This window comes from Lytechinus variegatus, chromosome 9 (genome assembly GCF_018143015.1).
Source record: "Lytechinus variegatus isolate NC3 chromosome 9, Lvar_3.0, whole genome shotgun sequence".
Taxonomy (NCBI): domain Eukaryota; kingdom Metazoa; phylum Echinodermata; class Echinoidea; order Temnopleuroida; family Toxopneustidae; genus Lytechinus; species Lytechinus variegatus.
The window spans coordinates 13591427-13607795 of record NC_054748.1 but is presented as its reverse complement, the minus strand read 5'-3'; the positions used below and the strand labels follow the sequence as shown (position 1 = coordinate 13607795).

At 37.0% G+C, this 16369-nt stretch overlaps 1 protein-coding gene across 1 annotated transcript in view; it reads right to left on the bottom strand.

Annotated features, from left to right (window-relative positions):
- Positions 1–1126: 1126 nt before the first annotated feature.
- LOC121421006 (RNA cytidine acetyltransferase-like) overlaps positions 1127–16369 on the bottom strand; it is a 36591-nt gene continuing 21348 nt past the window's right edge. The window contains exons 17-27 of the mRNA XM_041615587.1: positions 9759–9833; positions 8542–8652; positions 8038–8171; positions 7679–7727; positions 6507–6609; positions 5723–5833; positions 5028–5197; positions 4295–4513; positions 3310–3383; positions 2726–2806; positions 1127–2177 (exon numbers count right to left, since the gene is read on the bottom strand). Coding sequence (XP_041471521.1) covers positions 2030–2177; positions 2726–2806; positions 3310–3383; positions 4295–4513; positions 5028–5197; positions 5723–5833; positions 6507–6609; positions 7679–7727; positions 8038–8171; positions 8542–8652; positions 9759–9833 — 1275 coding nt within the window. The 3' untranslated portion in view covers positions 1127–2029. The remainder of the gene's footprint in view (positions 2178–2725; positions 2807–3309; positions 3384–4294; positions 4514–5027; positions 5198–5722; positions 5834–6506; positions 6610–7678; positions 7728–8037; positions 8172–8541; positions 8653–9758; positions 9834–16369) is intronic.

The window sequence follows — 16369 nt, the reverse complement described above, 5'->3', positions numbered from 1 at the left end:
TACTTGTGATCGTATCAGATCAGTCGTGGCAATCATTGATTGTAAGCATATTTTGGACAGTTCAAATATTTTCGCGATCAGCTATTCAAAACGTAAATCGTGACATTCCTAACAGATCGCACGACAGTGGGAATAAACTTAGGAAGAGATGTTGGTTTAATAAGCCAGAACCTTTACACCATTTTCTCGAACCCTATTGTAGTACTATTCAATAAGCCAATGCAGCATTGCATGGAAGTTTTGCTTTTGTTATAAAGATAAATGTCACAGTGTACAGACTACAGCTGTATGATCTGGGGCCCCATATTAGAAAGGTTAGTACACTGTACCTTATCATAGGGCCAATTTTCCTGCTTGATTTATTAATCATTACATTCAAACAAGCCTACAAATCAATTATCAATGGTACAAGTTCATGCAAATGGCTGCTGATCTACATGGCCTAAACTACAAAAGTTGGGTGACCTAAGCCCCGTCTGACAAAGACTTACGATGGATCTGATCAATTGCAACAATGGAAAGCCAGCAAAGTCAGCATGTAAAAATGCATGTTTGTTCATAAACCTTTCTAGATATAAATGTATATCCATAAATTCATTGATTTCTTGACAATTTGATGTGTTCTCCTTTGTTTACAAAGGACATTTCGCAAATTTCCTGTAGAAAAAATTATGACACTGATGGATTTCCATAGAGTTACGATTGATTGGATCAATCGTAACTCTTTGAAAGACAGGGCCCTGGAGGTGTTCCACATAGAGCTAAGTGTGGCATAGAGTTGTGCTAAAATTCAAATACCCATAATCTGATCGACGGATACGCGGTAGTGTGCTTCCTGTGTGCATTCAATCACACTGAAATCTTTGTGAAACATTCCTCAGGTTAGGTAAACTTTGACCAATGGGTAAATGTTTATCATTTGATAGTGGCTTAATAATGATATTGGGTATTTATATATCCACCTTGTTAGGTGCTCAAAGCGCTCCTATATTACCCGGCTAAGCTAGGCGTTCACAGCGCACAGCTTCTTGAGAAATTACTTCCTACCGGTACCCATTTACCTCATCTGGACTGAGTGCAGCACATTGTGGATCAGTTTCTGGCTGATCAGAAGGAAATTATGCCACGGCTGGGATTCGAACCCATGACCCTCTATTTCAAAGTCCGGAGACTAATCCACTGGGCCACAACGCTCCACGCTTAATCACAAGTGCAAACTTAATCCATCCTTATGAATTGAAACCTGCCCATAAAGACCACCTGCTTGCAAGGACCGCTTTATTTGTCTCCATTGGGGGGTCTTCACAGAGATGCCAATCTCAAAGACCAGCAATGCGTAAAATTTTAGGCAGGGATCCATGACCTCATGTGAGCTCACTAGGCATTATGTATAATGCATACATGTATGATAGGCTGTAATACATCTGTGAGAAAGAGCGTGGGGAAATGAGCAAGAGTGAGACTTTGCAGCCCAAATTAACAAAGGTGGTTTTGAAAACCATCGTTTAACCCCACGTTTTATGCAGATTTCCTGTATGAATTACGCTTATTTACCATGCATATCAATAATTGCCCAATGCTGATGCGCGCTTGTCAGTGTGCCATATTGACGCCTGTTGTCATGGTTTAGCACTCTATTTTATTCAGGAGTCCACTGTATTTTAAAGAGTGGACTTGTTCATTCAAAACAGTGGACTCATGAATGAAATGGCGTACTAAACCATGGCAACGAGCATCAAAGCATGCATCAGCATTGGATACTTTTCAAATATATGTGGTAAATAAGCATACCTTTTACAGGAAATCTCAATAAACCCATGGGTTCAACCAATGTTTTTCAAAACCACCTATGTGAATTCAGGCCTGAATGTCTGTCTTTAGAGACAGGTTTCCCTGTAAATCATATGTAGAACAAAAGTATTTGTACATTTGGCAAAATATGGAACTGCCGCACAGGTCTATGCTGTCTGCATTATCTGCAATGTATGATACATATATTAAAAATATCTGTCCATATTTATTTCCTCTCTCAGTTCTTGAACCCCTTCCCGGGCTTGAATTTCTTTTTCTTCTTCTTCTTGGCCTCCTCTTGGTCTTCTCCTCCAAAGCTCTCTCGTTCTCCTTTTCTCTTCTCCGTTTGTTTGCTCTTCTCTGCTATCCTCTTCTCTTGATCCGCACTGCAAAGGAGAAAAAAGGGAAGAAAAGAGTCAACAAAGGTATTTTGTTGAAGAAAATATGAAAACTTTGACAAGGAAAATGACTGGTGAATGGTGATATTGATATGATATGATGGTGATTTATTGATACGATGATGGTGATGATGATGATGATGATGGTGATGATGATGGTGATGATGATGGTGGTGATGATGATGATGATGGTGATGATGATGGTGATGAAGATGGTGATGATGGTGATGATGATGATGAATATTACGTTGTTAATGATAAAATGATGGTGATGATAATGGTGGTAAATTTGATGATAGTGGTAATGATGATGATGATAATGAGAGTGTTGGTGATGATAATGATCTTGATGATCATGATGATGATGAAGATGGTGATGAGAGTGTTGATGGTGATGATGATAATGATCATGATGACGATGATACAATGATTGTAATGGTTATGACGACAATATTCAGATTTCTGCTGGTAGCAATGCTAGTAATGGGAGGGGTTGATGATCATGCAAAACATAAAAAAAAATTAGAACTATTTACCATTTGATGCTGATAACGTTCTTCTTCTTTCCTGACTTCAGTGCATCATCCCATTCCGACTCTTGGCCTCTAATCGCATACCTATCACAAATAGAAATAGCCAAGGAAAATAACCCATGACTTGTTATCGCTTTCATCTGATATACAGTTCTTAGGATTGCAGATGGGTTGTACGCATTTCACAATTGCTGTTGTCTCATTGAAATTTTGTACAGGGGTATAATTGGATTGATTTTCCAGTCAAATATATGAATCAAATGAAAAGGATCAGAATTCCATATGAAATAAAAGCATGTCATCTCATTACTCAAAACAAAATAAGAAATAAGTCTTGATCATTGAAAGGTATGAAAATATAGATTATCGAACTGACTGAATTATAATTTACAATTCATCAGATTTTATTTTGACTTCACCATAATTCAGCCACTTATTTTCCAGTGTTGTTAAAGTAAAGGGTACAAATAATTCCTATATACACTGTTCATACATCTAACGAAAGTTTGAGTCTGCAGTAAGATGTCAGCACTAATATTAACCACGGAGAATTCTAATTTTAGAGGGGAATGATACCAGAGACTTACTTGCTAAGATCCAGTCCTTTAAGAGCTTCCAATTCTTTTTTCTGTTTGGCTTCAATTTCGGCTGCAGCTTCATCCTACACAGAACAAAATGACAAGAAAATGGGAGGGAAATGTATTACATGAAGTTGTCAAGAGATGACATTAGAGCGAGGAGAGAACTGGATGAAATTGTAAACAAATATGGTTGTGCAAGTAACAGAGTCATAAAATTACAGGCTTATAGGTTCAAGCAAAAATATATGCAATGCTTCACGGCTGTCTGTCCAACAACATACCTGCCCTTCAATCCATCCATCCACCCAGACCATCCATTCATCCAACCCTCCATCCATCCACCCATCCAGCTATCCATCCATCCATCAAACCACCTAGCCATCCATCCATCCACTCATCCATCCACCTATATATCAACTCATCCATCCATCCATCCACCAACTCTCCATCCATCCAACCACCCAGCTATCCATCTATATATCCAATCATCCATTCATCCATCCATCAACCCTCCATCCATCCATCGCTCCTTACCAGTTCTTGTGTCATTGTCTGTCTAGTCGGCTCCATGCTAACAACCCAATCCTCTAATATCCATTTCTCCATCTCTCGATCATCTATCTAGTTATCTATCTTCTTTTCCATCCATCCATTCCTTCCTCCTCCTTACCAATTTTTGTGCCATTGTCTGTCTAGTCGGCTCCATGCTAACAACCCTCTCCTCTCATATCCATTTCCGCATCTCTCGATCATCTATCTAGTTATCTATCTTCTTTTCCTTCCATCCATCCATCCATTCCTTCCTCCTCCTTACCAATTTTTGTGCCATTGTCTGTCTAGTCGGCTCCATGCTAACAACCCTCTCCTCTAATATCCCTTTTCCATCTCTCAATCATCTTTTTATCTATCTATCTAACTACAGTATCTAACCATCCATCAGTCCATCTATATATCCATCCCTCCATCCATTCCTCCATCCCTCCCTCCTTACCAGTTCTTGCGCCATCGTCTGTCTGGTCGGCTCCATGCTAACAACCCTCTCCTCCGCCATCCCCTTCTCCACCTCCCGCTCCAGGATACTGTTCAGCTCCGCTACAACCTTCCTGACGATGCGGTTGAACAAGGCAAGGAGCTGGGAGGAAGGCACCTCCGTCTCCTTCTCCAGGATGTCCACCGTCTTGTGTTGTAGACCAAGACCTAGGAGGATGCTCTATAGAAAATAGAGAACGATAAATTGTTGGTTTCCCCCAAGAATGGATTTAAGGGTAATTTTCAGAATCATTTTTTTTCAAATATTGAAAGAGTACATTGTAGGCCATCTCATGATGCAACATTATTTCAAAATTTAAAGTAAAACTCAAAATATCTGCAAATTAAAAAGAGCACAATATATAAATTATTGTCAAAATTACCCAAAGTTCCTTCTTGCATCAAGCCAACAAATTAGCAATCGCCATGATGGGTTTTTTTCTTCTCTCTTTCAGGTAGCCTCATACTTATGAGGTGTTACAAGAAAATATAATTTTATCAATTGCTAATTTCTTTTGCAAATTGATACAAGTTTGCTTATAGCAAAATCAATGTGGGTTTTTGTTTCAAAATGCAAAAAGCAATTGTGTACAAATTTGCAATTAATTTCAAGACCTATGATTGAATACATAGATAATTTTATTTTATATTTTCTAGTAAATCTAAATGTTAAAAAAAGCAGCACATTTTCTTACAAACTGAACAGCGGAGAGGTGAACGTTGATCTTCTTGAGAAAGACAAGTCTCGCCACAGAGGGCAGCAGATCTGTGATAAGGTGATAATCCGCCATGTTCCTAGAGTAGAGGTCCAGTCTCTGGATGTCGTACTTTGAGAAGAGCAGCTCTAGTTCTGAAGCATTCATTTCTGAATTGGAAAATATATATCAAGCAATTCGTTGTTCAGAGTTGGCAGTTTTCTGAAAAATCTAGGTACATTACGTCCTTACGGCTGGAAAAATGCAATATTTAAGTTCTAATGGGTAGAAAATACATGTACATGCACTGACTACTATGCTTTTGTAATATTGTTATGTTCAATTCTACTCGGTTATAGTTAACATTAGCGACTCTTTACTAAAGCTTTAGACAGGCTTTAAACCTACATGTATTTACTATTCAGCTGCTATGGAAAAACATTTCTACAGTACAACTAAAGGTGAACATGAGAGTTAATAAGAATCGTCACCTTTTGTAAACTTGTGCAGATAACTCACCATATTGGCACAAGAAAACTTAAAACAACTTACGACACAATTTGTAACAAAAAGCATAATAATAATTGTAAAACAAACCTTCATGACTTATTGCATTGACTACAATGTACTATCAATCATAAAATTTAACCATACAATTGACTGCTAAGCTTTGGGATACAGGACCATACACTAACCTTGTGCTTTCATCTTATTATATGTCTTGCAGAAGAGAACGCTGAGAGCTAGGGAAGGTCTGAAAGCTCGGAACTGGTAGGCACACAGAGACATAAAACGCTTCCTGAAATCTGCCATGGGAAATAAGGAAAAGTCAATTAAAAACATCTTCAAAATAGATAATAAATAACTAATGAATGAATGAAAAATATATATACATGTAAATGTATATTAAATAAACAAATAAATGGTGGAGGGATGGATGGATGAATGGATGGATGGAGGGACGGATCATAAACGATCAATTGGATGGATGGATGGACGGATGGATGGATGGGTGGATGGACAGGATAAATGATCAATTGGATGGATGGATGGATTAATGAATGATTAGATGGATGGATGAATGAATAAATGGATGAATGAACAAATGAATAAATGTATGAAATCTAATGCAAATTGCTAATTAAGAATAACATTAAGATTGTCATGGCTAGATACCAAACCATTTTGCCATAAAAATATTATTAGAGCAATAAAATCTCAAATGTTAACATTTTGAAGGTATCTCAAACTGCAACAATCTCATGTTGTCTAAAAACAGTCTCCTCATTCCTGTAGAAAACGCTACGTAGGTAAAGAAAGTTACAACTTGCATCATAACTCTGAAATCAAGCTTTTTCTGAGCTGTAATTTACCTTTTTTTCATTAAAAAAAAAGGTTTGATCATGCCAGCAATGATATCTTACTTCAAAGTGGTAATACAGAATCTTTGTCAAGCTTTGGTTTTACATAAAAACTTACCTGTCCAGAAAGCAGAGAGCCATGTGTCCTGACTGGTGCCCTCTATGTCTGATTCTTGCACAGTCTTCAGCATGATGCATGAATGCTCCCCTGTTAGATCATTCTGATATTCAAAGAGATGAAATATTTCACTTTTATACCTCAATTACAAACAACACAAATATACAAATTATAATCCGCAGTAAAAGTCCATTTTCCAACGTTGTGGAGTTGGATTGTCAATTTCCTTAATGGACTTTTGCCATACTGTCCTGTCATTTGGGTATTAAATGTAGGTGATGTTTATTGTGGGTGTTTCATAAAGCGGTTCGTAAGATAAGAGCGACTAAGAAGCGAAAGAAGAGTTCACCAATCATTCTTTTTAGTTGATTTCATGAAAAAGTCTGTAAAGTCAAGGTGAATTGTTAAAAGAACATCGCAGTCTTTGCAGATCGAGATCTAGTATGTCTATATAAATCAAAACTTTATCATCACTAATGTTTGGAAAGATTTGTCACCCAAACACCATTTTAATTGTACAGCGCATTAAATTAAAAATCCTCCTCCTACTTGTTTTCCATTCTATTCACAGAACTGCACCTTAATACAACTCTTCCTTAATTACTCCATACAATCCCTCTCGCATCCTTAGGTCTTCTAGTTCATTCTTACTCGCTGTACCACAATCTCATAATTCATGAGGGGATCGATCGTTTCAACATGCTGGGCCTTTCCTATGGAATAAACTGCCAATAGAAATCCGCAATATTTCTTGTCTCACCACTTTCAAAAGTTCTCTTAAAACCTGGTTATTCACGCAAGCTTTTAGGTAATTGTTATTCTACCCCTCTTTTTAGCAGGTTTTCTTTCTTCCTTCCTTTCTTTTCTTTTTCCTTTTCCTTTTCTTTTCTTTATTGCACCATGAGCATCTTTATATGATGGATACCGGCGCATTACAAATGTTCATATTATTATTATTATTATTAATTTGCTCAGCAATAACAGGTTTTCTACAAGACAAATATGGCACATACATGTATTTTCTATCTATATTTACAAGCATGTTGGTGGTCATTTTTTTTATTGGTTTCTGTTGAACTCATTTTGATATCTTTACTACAACTAGCATCTATATGTATGTTTAAGGATAATTAATGATGCTTTGAGAACAGCAACAAGAAAAGAGAACTCACCGGGGTCTGCCGCAGATAGACTGGAAGATATCCTGCCTTCCGCCAAAACCTGTGCAGATTGGAATAAAATGAAACAAAAGAATTAATTATTATTCTATACGAAAACGACTAGATGCAACAGCAAAATGCTTTACATTTGGCAAACTTTACTGCTATAACTATCAAAACAAACATGCCTTTCTGTGTTTTAACTCAAAATGATTAAGATAAGAAGTATCCTTTGGCAAGGCATCAAACAACACTTTGCCACTCTCCACCCAGGTGTTACCTGGGTTGCCAATAAAATCACCTTGTCTTTTTAGCAGGGTTTCAATGATTCTAGAAATGTTTGGTGAACATTGTCTATCAGCTTCACTTACTTCAGCAAATCAGCCGTTAGTCCAAAAGACACACCAAGGTAGTCTAGTTTCTCGGCTGGTCTCTCGCTAAGCTTGGCCAGTAGAGGGGGTAAATTCTTTCTTGGAACGATCACTTCTTCCAGTAAACCTACAGCCTGAGAAAAGGTTAAAAAAAAACCACAGAAACTGTAAAAGACAGAAGTGAACTTTGTGATTTTTTAAAGTCTCCAAGTCAAAAAGAAACATGTATATGGATCATTCAAAACAAAATATTTGACTTTATTAAAACAGAAGTAATTCCTCAAAAAGCTGTGAGCATCAGAATAGGTAGCCAAGTTTACCAGAAATAATATAGAGGCACCTTGAGCACCAAGAAGGTGGATATATGTGCTATAAAAATACCCTCTATTATTATATTATCATTACTGAATTAATCAGAGTTAACTGTACCAGAACATTTCAAGCACATGGTATCACAATTAAATCATTCAAAACTTGAAACACAAATCTTTTGTATAAACAAACCTCTTTCTGAACTGTAGTGATAGCCTTTGTTTCAGATGTTTCAGTCATACTGGGAAACTCTCCTTGGTAGTACTTCTGAAGGAGACTAAGAGCTCTGCTTCCATATCCCATCTTGATTTTATTGAGGTATGAATAAAATGAATAAAGTAAAAATAAACATATTTTTAACATAAAAAATAACAATTTTTTATTTTTTTTTATTTATTGGAACATATTTATCCAGGATAAAGATAAAACATGATCAGCCAAGGCTGTTTTACATCATGGTCCTGACACACACACAAAATATATACAATGCACAAAATTATTTAAAAGGAGTAACGACTACGATGGCTCACAATAAATGGCTCACACAAAAAAATAAATAAATAATATGCAACATTTATATGGCGCTCAATACAATATTTCTCATCACTGCATACTATTGCCCCGGCTTTATTTATCAGGCGCTCAAGCATTCAAGGAATTTATTTTCCTACCAAGTAACCATGTACTGCACCTGGATGGAGAGTGGCAAATGCAGATAAATGCCTAGCCGAATATTTTTCTAACAATATAAACATACAAAATAATCTCTTTTGTGGTTCAGACAACTATCACAATGCTTCTGTAATCATGTACAATAATTGGAAGTCTCTTGTTCGCAGAAATGGCCAAATTGGCTAACAATTGTAGCTGATTGTATGATTCTTGCGATGTCATCATGATTCTGAATTGAAACCCCTTTTACAACTACAAAGAGGAATGAAAAATCCATTACTATTCATTTTACAATTCGTATGGCATTTCAAAACTTTGGACTTTAGTTTGTTCTTTGAATTAATCTTCTCATATCGTCGCACGCACCATGAACCGTCCTCTCTGCGCACTTCGATGGGAAAGTTACTTTTGCAGAAAATGCATTTAAAGAAGTTTTTTTTAAACCAGCAATTAGTGCACCTACAAGGAGAGCAAATTAATTAACCAGTGTCTTTGTTAAAAAGTTCAGGTTCCAAAGTTTCATCCCGTATCTTTATATTTTCTTGAAGTTAATTATTTACGCCACATTGGGCAACGTAACGGAGAGGACAGTTCGTGGAATAGATACAGTGCGCTTAATTTTCGCATTGAAGTGCGCAGAGAGGACGGTTCGTGGTGCGTGCGACGATATAATAAATGTTTAAACCGTTTTACTTAAAATCAAGGTTGTAGGGTTAAATACATCCTTCTAAACATACCCCTTGGTAATCTGGATGCGTTGCTATCCTCACCACTCGTCCTCCTGATAGGCTGGGGAAATCATTGTCCTGGAACTATAAAGAAAATGAATGATACAAATATATTGATTCCTCCTTATCCATGTCTCATCAAGTAACATCACTCTGCAAAGCTCTCAACTTCCATCTATATAATATATGTAGAATACGAAAAATGCTCACCGATGAAGCTTGTAACCATGCTATCCGATCTCTCGTGCTTAGTAGGCTAGATTACTCTAATTCTCTATTGATCAATATCAATAAAACAGATCGTGACGGGTTGCAGCGCATTCAAAATCGCGCGGCTAGGATTATCTTGAAAGCTCAGAAGTATGATCAGGCCACTCCTTTGTTAAAGCATTTGCACTGGTTACCAGTTGACAAAAGAATTTCTTACAAGGTTGCACTGTTAGTTTATAAGTGTATGCATAAAATGGCACCCAAATACCTCTATAGTTTACTTAGATCCCCACACAGGCCACATTACAGACTACATCCTAGTGAAGACACTACAATTTTACACATTCCTAGGGTTGTTTCAAAAGGGGGGAAGCTAGTTTTGATTTTTGTGGTCCCAAATTATGGAATAGCTTACCAATTCACCTTCGATCATGTACTTCTGTTGAATTGTTTAAAAGACATTTGAAAACATACTTATTTTTGTTGTAGTGTAATTGTAATATTGGAGAGCAAATCGTATAAAGCGCATAGAGCAATTTAAATTGATTATTCACTACATAAGTACCAATTTATTATTATCATTCTATATTAAAGACTCAGAACACAGCTAAAAGTGAAATTGACAAATGGGAAATATATAAAGATTAAGGAACACAGTACATGCACAACAATTTAAGTTTTATCCATATTCACCATTTTATGGTCCTAGCCATATTTTGTACCTTTTATTGCATAATTATGTAAAATGTATGATTTGTATGTACATGTATATATTTTTATGGTTGAATAAATTATATGAAAATTGAATTGAAATAATATCCCCCCAATGGATTCTTCATTTGACCCAGGGTCTGGACGTAAAACCAGAACTGCAAGCAGCGGTCAATTTATAGGTACAACAGTGAGTGTTAAGAAATGGTGAGACACAAATCCACTGCCGTATTCCCATGAGGGTATTTCTAGCTTGGAAGGAAGCCTCCCTGGAACGGATCAAGTCACGGAATTTCACCCAGCCTCTGAATGCTGTTCCAACATGGTCCCTGAAAGGTAGTTCTAATGAAGAACACTTGGGTATTACTTTCTTTAATGAAATAAAGGAAGGACAGGAAAACTGTAACAATTCACAATCCAGTTATTCAATAACTCTGGAGAAATCCACTTTCTTGGAAGACACCTTGATCTCCTTGCCATCACCGTGTTAGCAGCCGTTTCTGCCACCCTACATAGAGATCCTTCAAACTTCTTTCAAGAGGCCTGCCTGTGCACCCTTTCCGAAAAAACTGCCGTATTCCCATGAGGGTATTTCTAGCTTGGAAGGAAGCCTCCCTGGAATTGATCAAATCATAGAATTTCACACAGCCTCTGAATGCTGATCACACACGGTCCTAGAAAAGTAGTTCTACTTTAAGAACACTCAGATATTACCTTCTTCGATAGAATTAAGTCAGAGAAGGGCAGGAAAACTGAATCAATTCACAATCAAGTTCTTTAATAACTCAGGAGAAATCCGCTTCCTTGGAAGACACCTTGATCTCCTTGCCACCACTGTGTTACCAGACGTTTCTGCCTCCCTGCATAGAGATCATCCAAACTTCTTTCAATCCAAGGATCTTGATGACCTCTTTGAGATTCCTTCCTCCGCCTCTAACTCCCTCCATCCTAAACCTATGGAGAAGGCCTGCCTGTGCACTGCTTCTGACAAATCTGCCACCTACCCAGTCTTTGTCAAGCAAGCCTGCATGGACACTATACAGTTTGAAATCTGTGATCAATGGCTAAATTTATATTGCACATCGTTTAACAAAACTGAGCTTGATCGCTGTAAGCACCTAGATGGGGAATTTTTTGTGGTCCTTGTAGCAGCATGTCTGGATCTCAAAATGGTCCTGCTTCTCCTCTCCACTACACAGGCACTTCATGTACACAAAATAACGTCTGGTGAAATGAGTTTGGTTTCCAAAGATGGCAACTCTTTAACTTGCCCTGTCTGCCAGTCTCAAACAACCATAAACTCCCTAGAATGCCAGACATGTGGTCTCTGGTATCATGATGTTTGTTTACCCCCTACCCCTAACCTCTCTACTCTACTCTTATCATGTGGAGCCCCTCTACACTGTCCATCCTGTAAAGAACTAACTCCACATCCTCTGCAATAGCTTATTTAGTTTGTAAAGTCTCAACTGCTTTTAATTATAAAGAAATATTATTTGGATTATTTTGGGATTTGAGTAAGGCATTTGACACATTAGATCATAATATTCTTTTATATAAGTTACAAAATTATGGTAATCGTGGTGTCCTCTTAGATTTATTTGAAAGTTATTCATTTAATCGTAAACATGTTTTTTTATTAATAATGTTAAATCCGAATAAGATAGAGTATGATGCGGAGTGCCTCAGGGGTCCATCCTGGGACCTTTATTGTTTCTTATTTATATAAATGATGTCTGCAATATTTCTGAGAAATTACATTTTATCTTTTATGCTGATGATACAAGTGTTTTTATGTCTGCCACAAATATTAACAATTTAATGGTTAACTTCAATAATGAGTTGTGCAAACTATCTTCAATAATGAGTTGTGCAAACTATCTCATTGGCTTGTTGTAAATAGATTGATTTTAAATGTAAATAAAACTCAATGTATGATATTCACCAATAAGAAAATTAATTACAATAACATTATTATTGAAATTAATGGTACTAAAATAAATGTTGCTACATCTATCAATTTTCTTTGGGTGATTGTGGATAATAAACTGTTATGGCATGAGCACATCAATCAAGTTTGTAACAAAGTTTCAAAATGCATTGGCGTACTTTATAGGTTGAGGCATTTTCCATGTAAAATCTTATTGATGATTTACAATGCTACAATCTCACCTTATTTAAACTATTGTAATATTGTATGGGCCAATTCTAGAAATTATTCAATGATGAGATACAAAAGAAAGCCATAAGAACAGTTTTTCATTTCAATTATCTTGCCAATTCTAAACCAATTTTCAAAGAATTGAAGTTATTGAATATATTAATATATAATTACACCATCTAGTATTTCCACATTATTCAAATTGAATTCTGATTTTTACTTGTATAATATGCAAAAGCCATTAGATTTTCACTTGCCATTCGAGAGAACCAATATTGGTATCAATTCTATATTCTTTAGGGGTCCTAAAATTTGGAATGCATTGCCTGATGACAATAAATATATAAGTATATCACTCAATTCTTTCAAACGATTATTAAAAAAAAAACATTACTTATAAAATTATCAGGCTTTGTTTGTTCAAGTATCGTGTAGGGTTTGTCTTGGAATATTAATAATTTGTATTTGTATCTATCATCTTTATTTTCTAGTTATTATGTTAAAATGTTCATTTTTAAATGTTTGTGCTTACATTTTGGTGGCAGCACTATATAAGACTTGGTTCTTCTAAGCTGTCTCCACATTCTTATATTGATATTTTTGTTTATTACTATGCATATTTATGTGTTTTTATGAATGAAATAAATTGAAATTGAATTGAACTGAACTCCACAGCGATACTTGTGAACCATCATCCCTGAGTACAGATGCTGCAGTATTTCCACTCCCTGGGCTCAGCTCTCCATCTTCTCACCATACCAATTGCTCTCCAAAACCAGACAATATCCGAAATCTTTACAACGTGCCACTACAAAGTTATAAACTGCACCACTTCCAGTCTGAAATTACTCCCTCTCACTCCTACAACAGACTCTACTTAAAGCTATAACCAATCATATCTCATATATAGTGTGACATGCCTACCCGTTGTGATACTATCCATGGAATCGGGTCACCAGACTCTACTCAGACTGGTAACCAATCATATCTCATGAATAGCGTGACAAGCCTACCTGTTGTGATACTGTCCCTGGAATCGGGGGCCCGTTTCTCAACACCGTCATAAGTCTAACTTCTTGACTAAATCGGAGATAGTGAGCTACTTGTCCGCTAACCGTTTCACGAAGCCCTCTTTACCAAGATCGGGTACAACAACCTCACTAAATATTTATGACACCTCCGAACCTGTCCTAACTTCTTTCTTAATGACGTAGTGGCATCACGTGGGTAGACTATGACATGCAAAAGTGCTTAGAAATTTTAAAATTATAATCTTACGTAATCAATCATAGAGGTTGAAATTACATCACAAAACCATTCATTTTGAAATAGTAAAATGATTTAATCGATAAAGATTCTACCACGTCAGGCCATCCATAACTGAACTCGTATTTGTTGTTTTCAGACCCCTATTAACAGTTGGATAAATTCTATCTCTAATTTATGCATATAATTTGTCAAATATCGTATGTTTCGGTATCAATAATTAAAAATGTTTCGTTAAATTATATTTTGATGACGTTTAGAATCATAAAAGACCGTATAATTATCATCATTTTACAAAGAAAAAACCATTATGGTTTACTTTCGTAAACTATTGAAATTGGATATCCCGGGGGTACCCATCTCAACGTCCACAAGTGATTTTTTAGTCATGAAATGAATTATTCATAATTTAATTTTCTCTGCAATTGAATGCTCCAGTCTTCATGGTCTAGGTATGTATGATGCATAATTCACGTGTGCTATTATTTTGAAAAGATTTATTTCCCAATTTATCACAATATTTGCAATTTTGTCATAATTTTTAATTTTGAAAATTATGATATTTTGTGACTAAGGCTACGTCTCGTCTGCTCTTTTTACCGATAGTATCGATATCAAGGTATTCTAGTTAGGAAGCCTTTCGAGAAACAGGTTTAGTAAGATTGGAACTAACTCCGTGGTTGGTGGATAAAGATATGACTAACTTGTCCATGTGTTGAGAAACGGGCCCCGGGTCGCCAGACTCTACTCAGACTGGTAACCAATCATATCTCATGAATACTGTAACATGCCTACCTGTTGTGATACTGTCCATGGAATCGGGTCACCAGACTCTACTCAGACTGGTAACCAATCATATCTCATGAATACTGTAACATGCCTACCTACCTGTTGTGATACTGTCCATGGAATCGGGTCACCAGACTCTACTCAGACTGGTAACCAATCATATCTCATGAATACTGTAACATGCCTACCTGTTGTGATACTGTCCATGGAATCGGGTCACCAGACTCTACTCAGACTGGTAACCAATCATATCTCATGAATACTGTACCATGCCTAGTTGTCATACTGTCCATGGAATCGGGTCACCAGACTCTACTCAGACTGGTAACCAATCATATCTCACAAATAGCATGACATGCCTACCTGTTGTGATACTGTCCATGGAATCGGGTCACCAGACTATACTCAGACTGGTAACCAATCATATCTCTTGAATACTGTATCATGCCTACCTGTTGTGATACTATCCATGGAAACGGGTCACCAGACTCTTCTCAGACTGGTAACCAATCATATTTTGTGAATACTGTTACATGCCAAACTGCATGTTGTTATACTGTCCATGGGATCAGGTCACCAGACTCTACTCAGACTGGTAACCAATCATATCTCATGAATAGCGTGACATGCCTACCTGCTGTGATACTGTCCATGGAATCAGGTCACCAGACTCTTCTCAGACTGGTAACCAATCATATCTCATGAATAGCGTGACATGCCTACCTGTTGTGATACTATCCATGGAATCGGGTCACCAGACTCTACTCAGACTGGTAACCAATCATATCTCTTGAATACTGTATCATGCCTACCTGTTGTGATACTGTCCATGGAAACGGGTCACCAGACTCTTCTCAGACTGGTAACCAATCATATTTTGTGAATACTGTTACATGCCAAACTGCATGTTGTTATACTGTCCATGGGATCAGGTCACCAGACTCTACTCAGACTGGTAACCAATCATATCTCATGAATAGCGTGACATGCCTACCTGCTGTGATACTGTCCATGGAATCAGGTCACCAGACTCTTCTCAGACTGGTAACCAATCGTATCTCATGAATAGCGTGACATGCCTACCTGTTGTGATACTATCCATGGAATCGGGTCACCAGACTCTACTCAGACTGGTAACCAATCATATCTCATGAATAGTGTAACATGCCCACCTGCTGTGATACTATCCATGGAATCGGGTCACCAGACTATACTCAGACTGGTAACCAATCACACCTCATAAATACTGTAACATGCCTACCTGTTGTGATACTATCCATGGAATCAGGTCACCAGACTCTACTCAGACTGGTAACCAATCATATCTCATAAATACTGTAACATGCCTACCTGTTGTGATACTATCCATGGAATCAGGTCACCAGACTCTACTCAGACTGGTAACCAATCATATCTCATAAATATTGTAACATGCCTACCTGTTGTGATACTATCCATGGAATCAGGTCACCAGACTCTACTC